At 40.8% G+C, this 12,037-nt stretch overlaps 1 protein-coding gene across 1 annotated transcript in view; it reads left to right on the top strand.

Annotated features, from left to right (window-relative positions):
• LOC124150101 (focadhesin-like) overlaps positions 1-12,037 on the top strand; it is a 586,265-nt gene that overhangs the window by 369,214 nt on the left and 205,014 nt on the right. Inside the window, exons 3-4 of the mRNA XM_048398021.1 lie at positions 8,541-8,612; positions 9,128-9,282. Of these exons, the coding sequence (XP_048253978.1) occupies positions 8,541-8,612; positions 9,128-9,282 (227 nt within the window). The remainder of the gene's footprint in view (positions 1-8,540; positions 8,613-9,127; positions 9,283-12,037) is intronic.

Raw genomic sequence — 12,037 nt, 5'->3', positions numbered from 1 at the left:
CAGGTTGTCCCAGCAACAGGTCTTGATTATCTGAAGTAGCTGTTCAGTCTTTTCTTAATTAGTAGGAGCCACTGCGACTTGGTCATCGGGAAGGGTAATGAGTTCAAATTGATTTACACACTTGGCCTTTAAGTGACCAAATGACCAATGCAATGGCCTTTTCAGCCTTTTCAGCTAATCTTCTATTACGACTACAAGGTGTGAAAGTGGATTTTGTAATGAAAACTCAGTTTTGTTGTTAGTGGTCGTGTATCGCTATTAGGACCAACAGCAGGGTTGTGATCAATACAACATGTGGGTAGTCACATCATAGCAGGAGTATGAGCTTGTTTGTCAGGCAGCTTTAAGCCTAGAACTTATACAATACAGGTACAGTTAAGCCACGTTAATTTCAATTTCCTTTAGATTTGATTTCCGGACCATGGCAGGAATGTTAGGCTTGATGTCCTCATTAGGGTAAATAGTTTGGAGTCAACTGAGACATTATTGGTAGTAAATGAACGTGATGTCTTTGTTATTAGATGTGTTTAATTTGGAGTGAGAAGTTTGAGAATGAATTGGCTGTTATATCAGTAAACGGTAGGGTGTCAAGAATATATGGTATTGCGTCACAATTCTTGTGCCTGTGGTAGAATATTTTTCTGGTTTTTATTTCATATTGATGCGAGAAATGTTTTAATCTAATGAGTATCAATGTAACATTTTAAAGTAGAGCTATTATACAAATCCCAAACTATTATATAAGTAAAACGACAAAACTTTTTCCATATTCACAAGAAATCTCTACTAAAAGCCGAGTCCATTGTTCAATTCCTTCCATATCATGAGCACGTGTTTACCAAGTTTTATCTCAGGTAACACAAACTGTAGGAAATTCTTGAGATAATTGTACATTAAAGCTTGGCCTTGAAACACGCTGCAGGTCGACCAGAGTTATGAGGTACAAATGAGATTCCAATTGTAGCTCACCTGGACCGATTGTCCATGTGGTGGGCATGTAATCTGTCTGTCTGTCTGTGTGTCAAGTGCCTTGCTAATTATTCTCTGAACTATACACAAAGAAAAAGGTTAAGCACACCCCTATTTCTGAACCATGACAAATGGCTAAAATCTTGGCATGGGATGACTGACCACAGGTATGAATCGAAGAAGCGATGTGCAAACTTTTGTAAGAATCCTCAATGCGGATTCAAACTGTTCGCACATTTTGTTATTCATCCCTCGATGAACAGAAATAAATCCACAGTCAATCTTTAAGGACGTAAAGAAACTGTTTTTTCCATCTAAATTGTAAATGTAGGTTAAACCACATGAAACATTTACATTTGAAATCTCCCACTATGCAGTCTGTTACAAATTCAATTTAGCCCAATTAGATTTAGGGTAAGTTAGCTGTTCATTGAAAACACAGTATGTTTTTCTCCATTCTTCCATGATAAAATTAAATGCAAATAATTTTGATGTTGGTCAAGATATCTGAATGATCAGCTGTTTCAGTCAGAGATAATTCAACTCTCAATGACAGTGGTTGACTAAGTCTACATTCATGGTAGAATGTTTCCTAAACTGTGTTACATGTAGTTATGCGAGTAATATTTCCTGCATATACTTCAAACCAGGAAGTGATTTCCCAGTGTACAGTGTACAGGCAAAACGAAACAAAATCATTGAAATCATACAGAACTTTTTGGCTATAAATTTCTCTCAAGAGAAATCAGATAAAAAATCATTTCAAAATTATCATCTCAATCCAGCAACCCATAAAAAATAAACAGTGGAAGAAGAATATCTCCAAGGAACAATTCAGATATTCTGTTGGCCATAATCCCAGGAGCACGATTATTAGATCAGCTTGTCACACCTATGTCAATATATTCAGATTGTAAGAAGAAATCAGGACTGAAATGTCTTTTTTATATATATAATCCCACCAAAAACATCCATCTGTAATTTCAAAGAGACAAAAAAAGACCAGTTGCATGAAGTATGGTGAGTTTCAGATGTGCAGGTTCTCTTTGACTGTATGACAAGAAGGATGACTTCGACTTTCCATCAGTCTTCTTTCCCTTTATGTAGAGCAGTATTCCTGCAGCCAGCCCTTGGTGCCTACATTTAACAACTTTTGAGTACAATTGAGCATGCTCTTTCTGTCAAGATTTCAAAGAGCGTCATACAGCTCTTGCTCAGTTGTTGGATCAAGGTTACAACTTTCAAATGTTTCATGGTAGACATGGGGAGGAAATTTCCGTCAGTGACAAAAATGATATCCGATACAATTCCCTATTTTGACTTGTACTACATGTTCCCATGTTGTTGTTTTTTTCAAAAAAAGAATTGACTTGCCTTTGCATGTGTTTGTGACAGGTGCCACCAGTGGGGCAGGATACGTTCACATTTTTGCGAACACCTGGTATCATCACTATTAGATAGTGATTCATAAACATATGCTTATGATATACCGTATTCGACGTAATAAGCACCCCCCGCTCTAATAAGTGCCCACGGCGATGTTTGCTAATATATTGGCTAGTGAATAATCCCAATTAGCACCACTTCTGATTGATCAATGTACACAAGACTTATTTATTCGTGTATAATACGGACTCATGTGTTATATGCACCCTTAATTATGGGCAATTAAATTCTGGATAAATATATCTGTCGTGTATAATACACACAGACTTTTATTTTGTATCATTTCAGGCTGTCAGCATAAACCACGAAATTTACAATCTTTCAACTCTGTTTTTTTCTCTCCAAACTTTTGTTCTAATAAGAGCCCCCTATTTCAAATTTTGAGAGCGCCTGGGCGCTTATTACATCAAATATGATAGTCGGAATCGTACAATCAACTCTTTTAATGATTTCCTATGAATATGGAAAGGGTTTTGTCGCTCTTATTGAAAGAAAGGATGAGCATGAAATGCATTGACACTTGAGGTGAGAGTCACTGTGGATTTATACAGTGAAACCAGTTGCACTGTAGCCACATGACAAGCTTAATACCTAGCCTCTAGTGTAACAAAGTTAAGGCATCTGTGAAATTATGTAGCTCGGAATGAAAGACGGACCCAGCGACCTTGTGGTCAAGATGAATATGTTATTCCAGTGAGCACGTAGAGGCAATTTATTGTTCACAGTTCCCTGTCTGATTGTTGGTTCGACCACCTCCATGGTCTAGTGGTAGAGCATGTGCCAGGGGAGCGGAAGGTCTGGGGTTCGAGCCCAGGACATGTCATACCAAAAGACATTAAAAGATGGTATTTGTTGTTACCCTGTCTGGTGCTCAGCATTAAGGGGCTAAAACAAGGATGGGTCGGCTCAGAGTCAGTATACTGTGTCTGAGTGAGGTATTCATGTTAAACTGCAGCATGATATCTCAGTGATCTAGCACTATTAAATCAGCATTAGTCCTGACTGGTACAAGCAGACACAAATGCATGCACGTCTCAATATTAGTGCAATAATCTTGAAAGCTATGTTAAACCACGTTCACCTCACCTTTGTTTTTGGTTCAGTTTCTTGATTCAATCTGATTGGCCTGTCAGAAGCTTATACCACTGACTGTGGGTTCAACCCAAGTGTTTTGTTTGTTTGTTGTGTAATGCCACACTGAGCAACATTCCAGCTACGGAGGGTGTCTTACAAGTTCTGAGCCTAACAATGACTGAATGATGCACAGAACACACTTAACAGCATGTGTTAAGAACACGACTTTCCATGCTTACAGAGTGCATATTGAAACAAATGCACAACCAGGCAGCATATTTCTGCAGGCATGAAAGTGACTAGGTATTCTATGTTGATGAAAATGGACAGAATTGGCTTCTGAGCTGTCTCCAACTGACAGTGCTTACTCTTGAGGCATTGTGTCAACTTAAGAGGATGATGTTCCTTCCTTTGCCACTGTGACGAGGTGGGCAATAGAGTTCAAGAGGGGAAGAGAAGAGCCTCAAAGATGATACAAGAACAGGAAGACCTTCAACTGCCACCACTCAGGAACATGTTAGAATACATGATATGATTAAGGACCATGCATAGCCATTAAAGTAGGTGTGGCTCATTAGATTGTGAGTATGAACTGGGCGTGACAAAGGTTTCAGCAAATTGAGTTCCAAGGCTTGTGGGTCCTGATCGGAAATGCTCCAGGTTCATCATCTTTTATGAGAATTTTCATTGTGTTGAAGTAGACCCAGCTGATTCTGTTGAGTGATGCGTAACCATGGATGGGTCTTTGGTTCACAACTATAATCAGACAGAGACAACACAACAGTCAGAGCAGTGAAAACATCTAACATCTCCACCGCCGAGAAGGCAAAGTCTGTTCCTTTTTGTTAATGTCTTAGGCAGTGCGAATATCAAGGCTGATCGTCATGGAAACCTCACAAGTGTGTTGTTCCACCAGGACGATGCACCTGTACTCAAGTCTGTTGTTACCATGGCTGCAGTGCATGGCTGTGGCTTTGAACACATCGAACATCCTCCGTATTCACCAGATGTGGTCTGATTCCCCCCTCTTTCCAAACTTGAAGAAAAAACTGTCTGGCAAGGATTTACGTCAGCATGAGCAAACCAGTGGTGTCCACTCCAGCATCGTTGGCAGAAGTGTGTGGACCTCAGAGGGGATTAATTTGAAAAATGATAAGCAACCAGCCTCAACACAGTCCACCACAGTCATGCTCAAATCTTTCAGCCACCCCTTGGATATAATGGCAGCCTGGAAAAATCAAGTCTTGAAAAGACAATCCTGTGATATTGTGAGCAGTGATCCATGCCATCGGGATGCGATGACATGCAATCAACCAAGCCACCAAGCTTGACCACCCAATCCATTTAGTTGCCTCTTAGATTGCTTGTGACCTGCTCTAACCCAGATTCCCCACAGGGCTTATCAGAGTGCCTGAGTATACATTAGTGATGGGCATTGCTTCTTCTCCTCCAACTGACATGCTGGAAAATAACTGCAATATTATTCAAAATGATATTAAAAGCCAACTCACTCATTCTGTATCAAAACAATATTATCTGTAACTATCGGAAAATATAGGAGGACGCTTATGATTGGCATTGAAATATCTTTGAGTATATGATCTGATGCTTGATACAGAGCAAACGAAAGGCAAACAAGTGCATACATTTGATTCATGGTGAAGATTAATGATTGATTCATTAATACAAAGTAAAGTTATATTTTATTGACACTAGCCCATCCAGAGCTCCTTTAATGGACTGGATGCACAAGCTCCCAGCAACCTGCCAAACTCCCATAAGCCCTGTGTGTCACTGTCAGGCAGGGCTACAGAGACATGATGCCATTCTACATGGTATGAATGCTGTGAAACACAAAGTTTTTAGAGGAGACGCATGACCTTCGTGTTATTAACTGACTTACAAGTTGTGTTAAGCAGTGCAGTTCTGATGCTGACTTGATAAACTGTGACTTCCTTGCCTCAGCTCTACACAGAGGTGGCTGTGCATGGCAAATATGTGAGAGCTATTCTTGACTGAGATCAGATAATTTGGACTTTGTGAGGTCTTGGTAGTATATCAAAATTCATAGTAAATGTGTAAATGTGGATGAATGGGTGCTCTCATCTTCTGTTGACAAGTGGAAACACTACGATGCAGCTGGTACATCTCAAAGATATCCTCCGTGTTTATGGAGCCAGTGCATCCTTTGACAAGAAGCTGTACTGTTGAATAATCATTGATCTTTTTGTGTTTGGAGGATTTTTATCTGATCTGTAATCCATATTTATTGCTGGTGTTTTTGGAATATATAATCTGATGACTTGAGGATTTGGTTGGATTTTCTCCTCATTTGTCATATAAAGTGTATTAGCAGTTTGGATGTTTTTTCATGTATGGTAAAACAACCTGTAGTCACAGAAAATAACAGACTTTTTGATAAATCTTCTCTTATATTCTGTGATGAAACCATGCTGATTCAGAATCTCAATGTTTTCAAGAAACAATTCTCAACAAGCTGTGGTGACCGCCTCCGTGGTCTTGTGGTAGAGCGTCCGCCCGGAGAGCGGAAGGTCCGGGGTTCGATCCCCGGCCGCATCATACAAAAAGACGTTAAAAGATTGTACTTGTTGTTACCCTGTCTGGCGCTCGGCATTAAGGGGCTAAAACAAGGACTGGTCGGCCCGGAGTCAGTATACTGTGTCTGAGTGGGGTATTCATGTTAAACTGCGGCATGGTATCTCAGTGAGCTAGCACTATAAATCGGCTTCAGTCCGAACTAGTACAAGCAGCCACACAAACACACACACGTACATGCACGTCGCTATATAAGTGCAATAATCTTGAACGCGACGTTAAACCCCATTTCACCACACCTCACCTCAACACGCTGTAGAATATGCTGGCTCTGAATGTCCCATGAAGAAATGTTATTATTTTAGGGGACTTGATTGTTCCCCATTTCCAGTTGTAAGCGCAAGGTGGGAAACTGTGACATTCTGTTGTGTATGTGGCATTTTAGAAGCAGTTTTGCCGTGAATGAAAACCAGAGTTGACTTATGGATTTGAACTGTTTTTATTATCAATGCAATGTTTTGGGATAGATGTTGGTACGTTTCTCAGGCAAGCACCAACCATTCGATAAGCAACATTTGACACAGTTATTTTTCTCCCTTAATAGGCCTCTAATCCTGCTGAGTCAGCCCTGGAGTTACCTAGCTATAGCTCACCTTACCTTAGGATTAAACAGCATTGATCCTCAGCAACCCATGGTGGTGGTAATGGCAACAAGATGTGGATGATTAGGCTCGCTGCCTTGGTTGATGGCATGTCATTGTGTCCCATTACTCATAATATCAATCACTAGATTGTCTGCTCCAGACTCAGTTATTTACAGACATATAGCTGGAATGTTGCTGAGTGAAATGTGACTGAACAAGGGATCAAGCTCTTGTTTGCCCTGGTCTACAATATCCTTTTGAACATTATTCCATCGGGATAAGCTGCAGCTCATCTGACCAAGTATGAGTGGTTTGTCTCTGCTTGAGATGATTAGGTGGAGTTTTTTTGTGTTGGAAATACCCTTTTGAACATTGGACCATCAGTATTAAGGGCTGTCTCTAGCTCACCTGACCAAAATATAAGTGGTTTGTTTCTGCTTAAACTGGTGATGATTAAGTCGAGTTTTATGTCAGAAATAGCCTTTTGAACATTGTACCATTTGACAGCTGTAGCTCACCTGGGGCACAGGTGGCCCAGTCGTGCTAGGTGTCGCAATTCCCTGCGGAGTTGCATCTCTTTGACCCACCAGAAACCTATGAATCTGGGTTTAAATCCTGGTTCGCCCTGTTCATGTTTCTAGATTTCATAACCATACCCGTGCTCGTGGGTTTCACCGAAGTGGTACACGTCTAAGACCTGCAGCACTTCGGGCTTTCCTCCCAGATTTAGCTGACATGCCGTGATCTAACTGGAATACTGTTAAAAGCAGTGTTAAACCCAACTCACTCACTGTAGCTCACCTGACTGGGTCTTGGTAAAGATTTGTACATTTGCTCACACTTAATCATTCCGTAGAACTGTTTGCCATCCTTGCATATATTCTCACATGTGTGTGAGGTTGATTGACTCTTGTGTCGTGGTTTTCCTGCACCAAACCTAATCTCAGTAATTCAGCAGCAAAGTTGATTAACACATAGTCCTTCATTCAGTCACAGACAGAAGATGATCTGTATTCTATGTAGAAAGAGTTTGCGACATTGTGATTGATCATATGATTGTATCATAGCCCGACTATAGATGCAGACAGATAGCCAGACATGTCGTTCATCATTTCAGAATTGCCAGAGTATTCTGTAGACGATCATCCTTGACCATGACAGCAATCGTGTTACTAAAAATACTCCGATCACTGATGCGTGCATGCATCATCCTCTTGTGTGTCAGTAGGTCCAGAATATTGAACCATAAACCGTCAGCGTAATTAGCTTAGGACTTTTATCTTTTCAGCTTTTGATTAGAAATTCTGCAAGTCAAGTGTTTCTGACATACCGTAATGCTCCTATGACTTAGTTGTGAAAGATTTTAATAAAACTGATGACTTGTGATTTGATTCAGTCATGTAGTTGTGGACCAGAGATTTCATTGTTTTAAGTCGGTGAAACTAATGCAGCGAGGGAGAACATCGCTGTGGATGTGACAGGCATGAGTAAAATGGAATGGTGCTGACATCTAGGACATCTTTGCCTCCAGTACTTCTCTGATCCACATCATCATGTTGACTCTTAAAAATGAAACAATATTTCTACTGACTTATCCACTCACTCACCCAAACTCACTCACCCAAACTCACTCACTCATCCAATCAATCACCCAAACTCACTCACCCAAACTCACTCACTCATCCACTCACTCACCCAAACTCACGCACGCACGCACGCACGCACGCACGCACGCACGCACGCACGCACGCACGCACGCACGCACGAGTACAGCTGGACTATTGCTGACTGTGAAACATTCAGTCTTGTGTTTACCTCTGATGTTGGCTTCACCTGCTGCCTCTGTTCCAGGCTGTGTGGCGACTGTACTCAGATGTCGTGAAGAAGTCCGGGAAGGCCACCATTGATGCGTCTACGCCAGAGGTCAGTCCCCCTAAAAATCTTTTTCAGAATAAGTTTTCTTTGTGCCTCTGATGGTTACTATCCACCGCCCAACATGGTTGGCGGGGGATATTGAAATGGGCTCCGTCTGTCCATCCGTCACTTTTCATTTCTGAAGTATAACTCAGAAACCATTCAATATTTTTTCATCAAACTTTGCAGATTGTCAAGTACATGCTGAACTGGTGCCTTTTGCTATTTAGAAATTTTAGAAATTTTTATTTTTTACGTTTCCATGGCAACAAGATGGACTTAGGTTCCAAACTCTTCTTTTTTTAAAAATTTTCATGACAAGTTCCACCTGGGTTAAAAAAGGTTCGGGTTTGTTTAGAATTAATTATGTCATAAATTCTGCAACAGGGGCAGGGGCCACGTTTGTGGCAAACTCTTGTTCCAATTGTTGTCTCAGTTGTACCAATTGTATCACCTTAACTTAAATATTAAGCATTGACAAACAAACATCATTTACTTTCTTAATTATTGCCCAACTTTTACAGATTTTGGAGCTGAAAGCATTATGGGATAGCTGTAGCTCACCTGATCGCATCGTGAGTGAAGCAAGTGGCCAGGCTCTGGTCAAACTAGTGGTCCTCAAGAAGGCCGAGTTTACCTACGTCATCAATAGTCTGCTGAACATTGTACCATCAGCCAGGTAGGCCATGCACCACCCACCACCGTCTGTGGAGAGTATTGTCAGGGGTAGTCAGGTAGCCTAGTCGTTGAAGCGTTCGCTCATCAAGCCGAAGACCCAGGTTCGATTCCCCACACGGGTTCAATGTGTGAAACCCAATTCTAGTGTCCCAGCCTTCATATTGCTGGAACATTGGTAAAAGCGGTGTAATACAAAACTCACTCACTCACTCTTTACCAAAGTGAGTTAGTGAGTGAGTTGGGTTTGTTTAGGAGATGGTATAATCAGATGTTGGATCAGATATATAAGTACTTCAATGCTATTTGTGTTGCTATGGTGTTAAAAATAAGAATTATGTCAGGACAATAATGGGTAATGATTTAAAGGTGTACCTAAACACCCTACTGTTATCAAAGAATCACCAAGGACAAATGGATGGATGTGTTATACGAACTTTCACTTTCTCATTATGTAGCTTATTCCCTTTTTACAGGGGAAGACCTGGTATTGACGTTTCTAGATAAGCATATACAATCATTGATGTCCTTTACTGCAATTGTTTTTGTCAGTGTTTTGATTATAAGATGTAAATGTCAGTGGATCTGAAAAATGAAAATGTCCAGACCATTCCTTTCTTGATGTATTTTTTTTGTGCCCAATATGCAGTATGAGAGAATTAAACGTTAAGATGTCAGGGTTCAATTGAGGCTGATTTCTTAAAAAAGACCTCAAATGTTAAAAAACACGAATGCAATTGTTTACTATGTTTAGAAATGTATTTTTTGCACTTTTTTCGGAATTTAGGAATAGCTTATCCATAATTGAATAAAAAGCTATACCGAACATTGAAAATAGCAAATTCCTTATTAGCATCACAAATATCATTGATTGGGTGATGATAAAATTTATCTTTATCTCGTCAGGCTACAGATCATGTGATAACAGCTTTACATTGAGAAAACGCATGATTGCCCATACCAACTTTACCATAATAATGGTGCTTGGTATATCAGCACAATATCTGTGAGTTTCAGGGGCATGGGTGGCTCCACTGTCGAAGGCACCACAGTTCGCTGTGCACACAAGAAACCTATGATCATGGGTTTGAATCCCAGTTGGCCCCAATTGTGTTTCTGGGTTTGTCAGTGGCATACCCGTGCTGGTGGGTTTCACCAAAATGGTAATCTGCATCACTTCAGACTTTCCTTCCACATTAAACTGTGATATTACTTGAATACTGTTCAAAGGAGCCAAAAACCAAACTCCACTCCACTCCACTCTGCTCCACTCCGCTCCGCCCCGCCCCGCCCCGCCCCACCTCCGCTCCACCCCGCCCAACCTCCACTCCACCCCGCTCCATCCCGCACCGCCCACCCACTCCCTCCCTCCCTCACTCACTCACTCACTCACTCACTCACTCACTCACTCACTCACTCACTCACTCATCCACCAACCCATGCACGCATGCACGCACACAAGACAAGAACTGGTCAGCTTGGAGTCAGTATATTGTGTCTGAGCGGGGTATTCATTCTCTGTGGCATGGTGTCTGAGTGCGCTTAGTCAGTTTCAAGTGGTAAATGTCTTCAAGCTGTTTCACTGTTTCACACATGTCATGTGACTGAAATGCTGGTCAAAGTGATCGAAGCTCATTTCCCTCACTAGTCCTAGTTACAAGACTGTTGAGGCTAATCAGCAGTCACGGCAAGATTGAATCAAGTCTTTAAAACAATACTTTGTCTGCAAGTTAATGCAATTGTTATAGATCAGTCTAGCAGTTAATGATTACCCAAATCACACAGAGACAATGATTATAATACACACCATTAATTACAACAATTAGACCTCGACTGAACAGCAGCTTTAGGTCTTAGAGTAGCCATCTTTAACTTACACTCGTTTCGTGTATATATTACTAAATGAGAAATGTTATGTGATCTACAACGTTACATGATATACATCGTTACATGATATATGCATTGTCACATGAACTGTTTAGTTCACACTTACGCAATACGTTGTAAATAATCGTCAAATTACTCATAAAAGTTTTGTGGTGTTCCAGAAATAAATTGGATTGACAAGTGACGCAAGATTGTATGGTTTCAGTGTTATTGGTCAGGTTTCACATCTCCTCCCAGCCCTTTCATGTGGAGAATAATGCAGAGTAGTTAAACCTGTATCATTGACTGAGTTGCTACTGTAAATACCACTGTAGGATCCTGCTAGGACCTCGCTGTGTTGATAGTGCTGTGCACATTAGGAAACACAAACAGTGGGGATCTGGTGTGGTATCTCTTCCAACACCTTCTATCTACAGAAGTTAGGTTGTGAAAAAGCAATGATGTCAACTAAAGGGAAGAAAATCTTAACAGACTGGGATAAAAAGAGTAATGTTTTGGTACAACTGCACGATTGTAGCGCTTGTTTGATTGCAAGGGGGTGAATATGTTGTGCTCACTGGTGCAAATTGCCGTGATTGGTATACATGTAAATGTGTGTTTTATTTGAGATAAAAGATACCTACGGAGGCTGTGAGAGGGAATAAGCTGTTTTCAGAAGTTTGTGGACATAGAATTCCAGACAGGCAGCAAATACCATCACACAATTTAAACATGATGACAATTAAACCCTTGCGCTTGTTTGGAAGCAACTACAATTTCGATATCTGTTTGAGGCAAGAAATAAATTATGTGATAGCCAACACAGAAAGTCTGATCTGCAGCCATGAGCGTGGCTGCAGCTGATGTGTCATCATACTCAAAGGGCATGAGGA

The sequence above is a fragment of the Haliotis rufescens genome, unplaced genomic scaffold (assembly GCF_023055435.1).
Source record: "Haliotis rufescens isolate VD_foot unplaced genomic scaffold, xgHalRufe1.0.p SCAF_1, whole genome shotgun sequence".
In the NCBI taxonomy this organism is placed as follows: Eukaryota; Metazoa; Mollusca; class Gastropoda; order Lepetellida; family Haliotidae; genus Haliotis; species Haliotis rufescens.
This window is presented reverse-complemented; position numbering and strand designations above follow the sequence as displayed.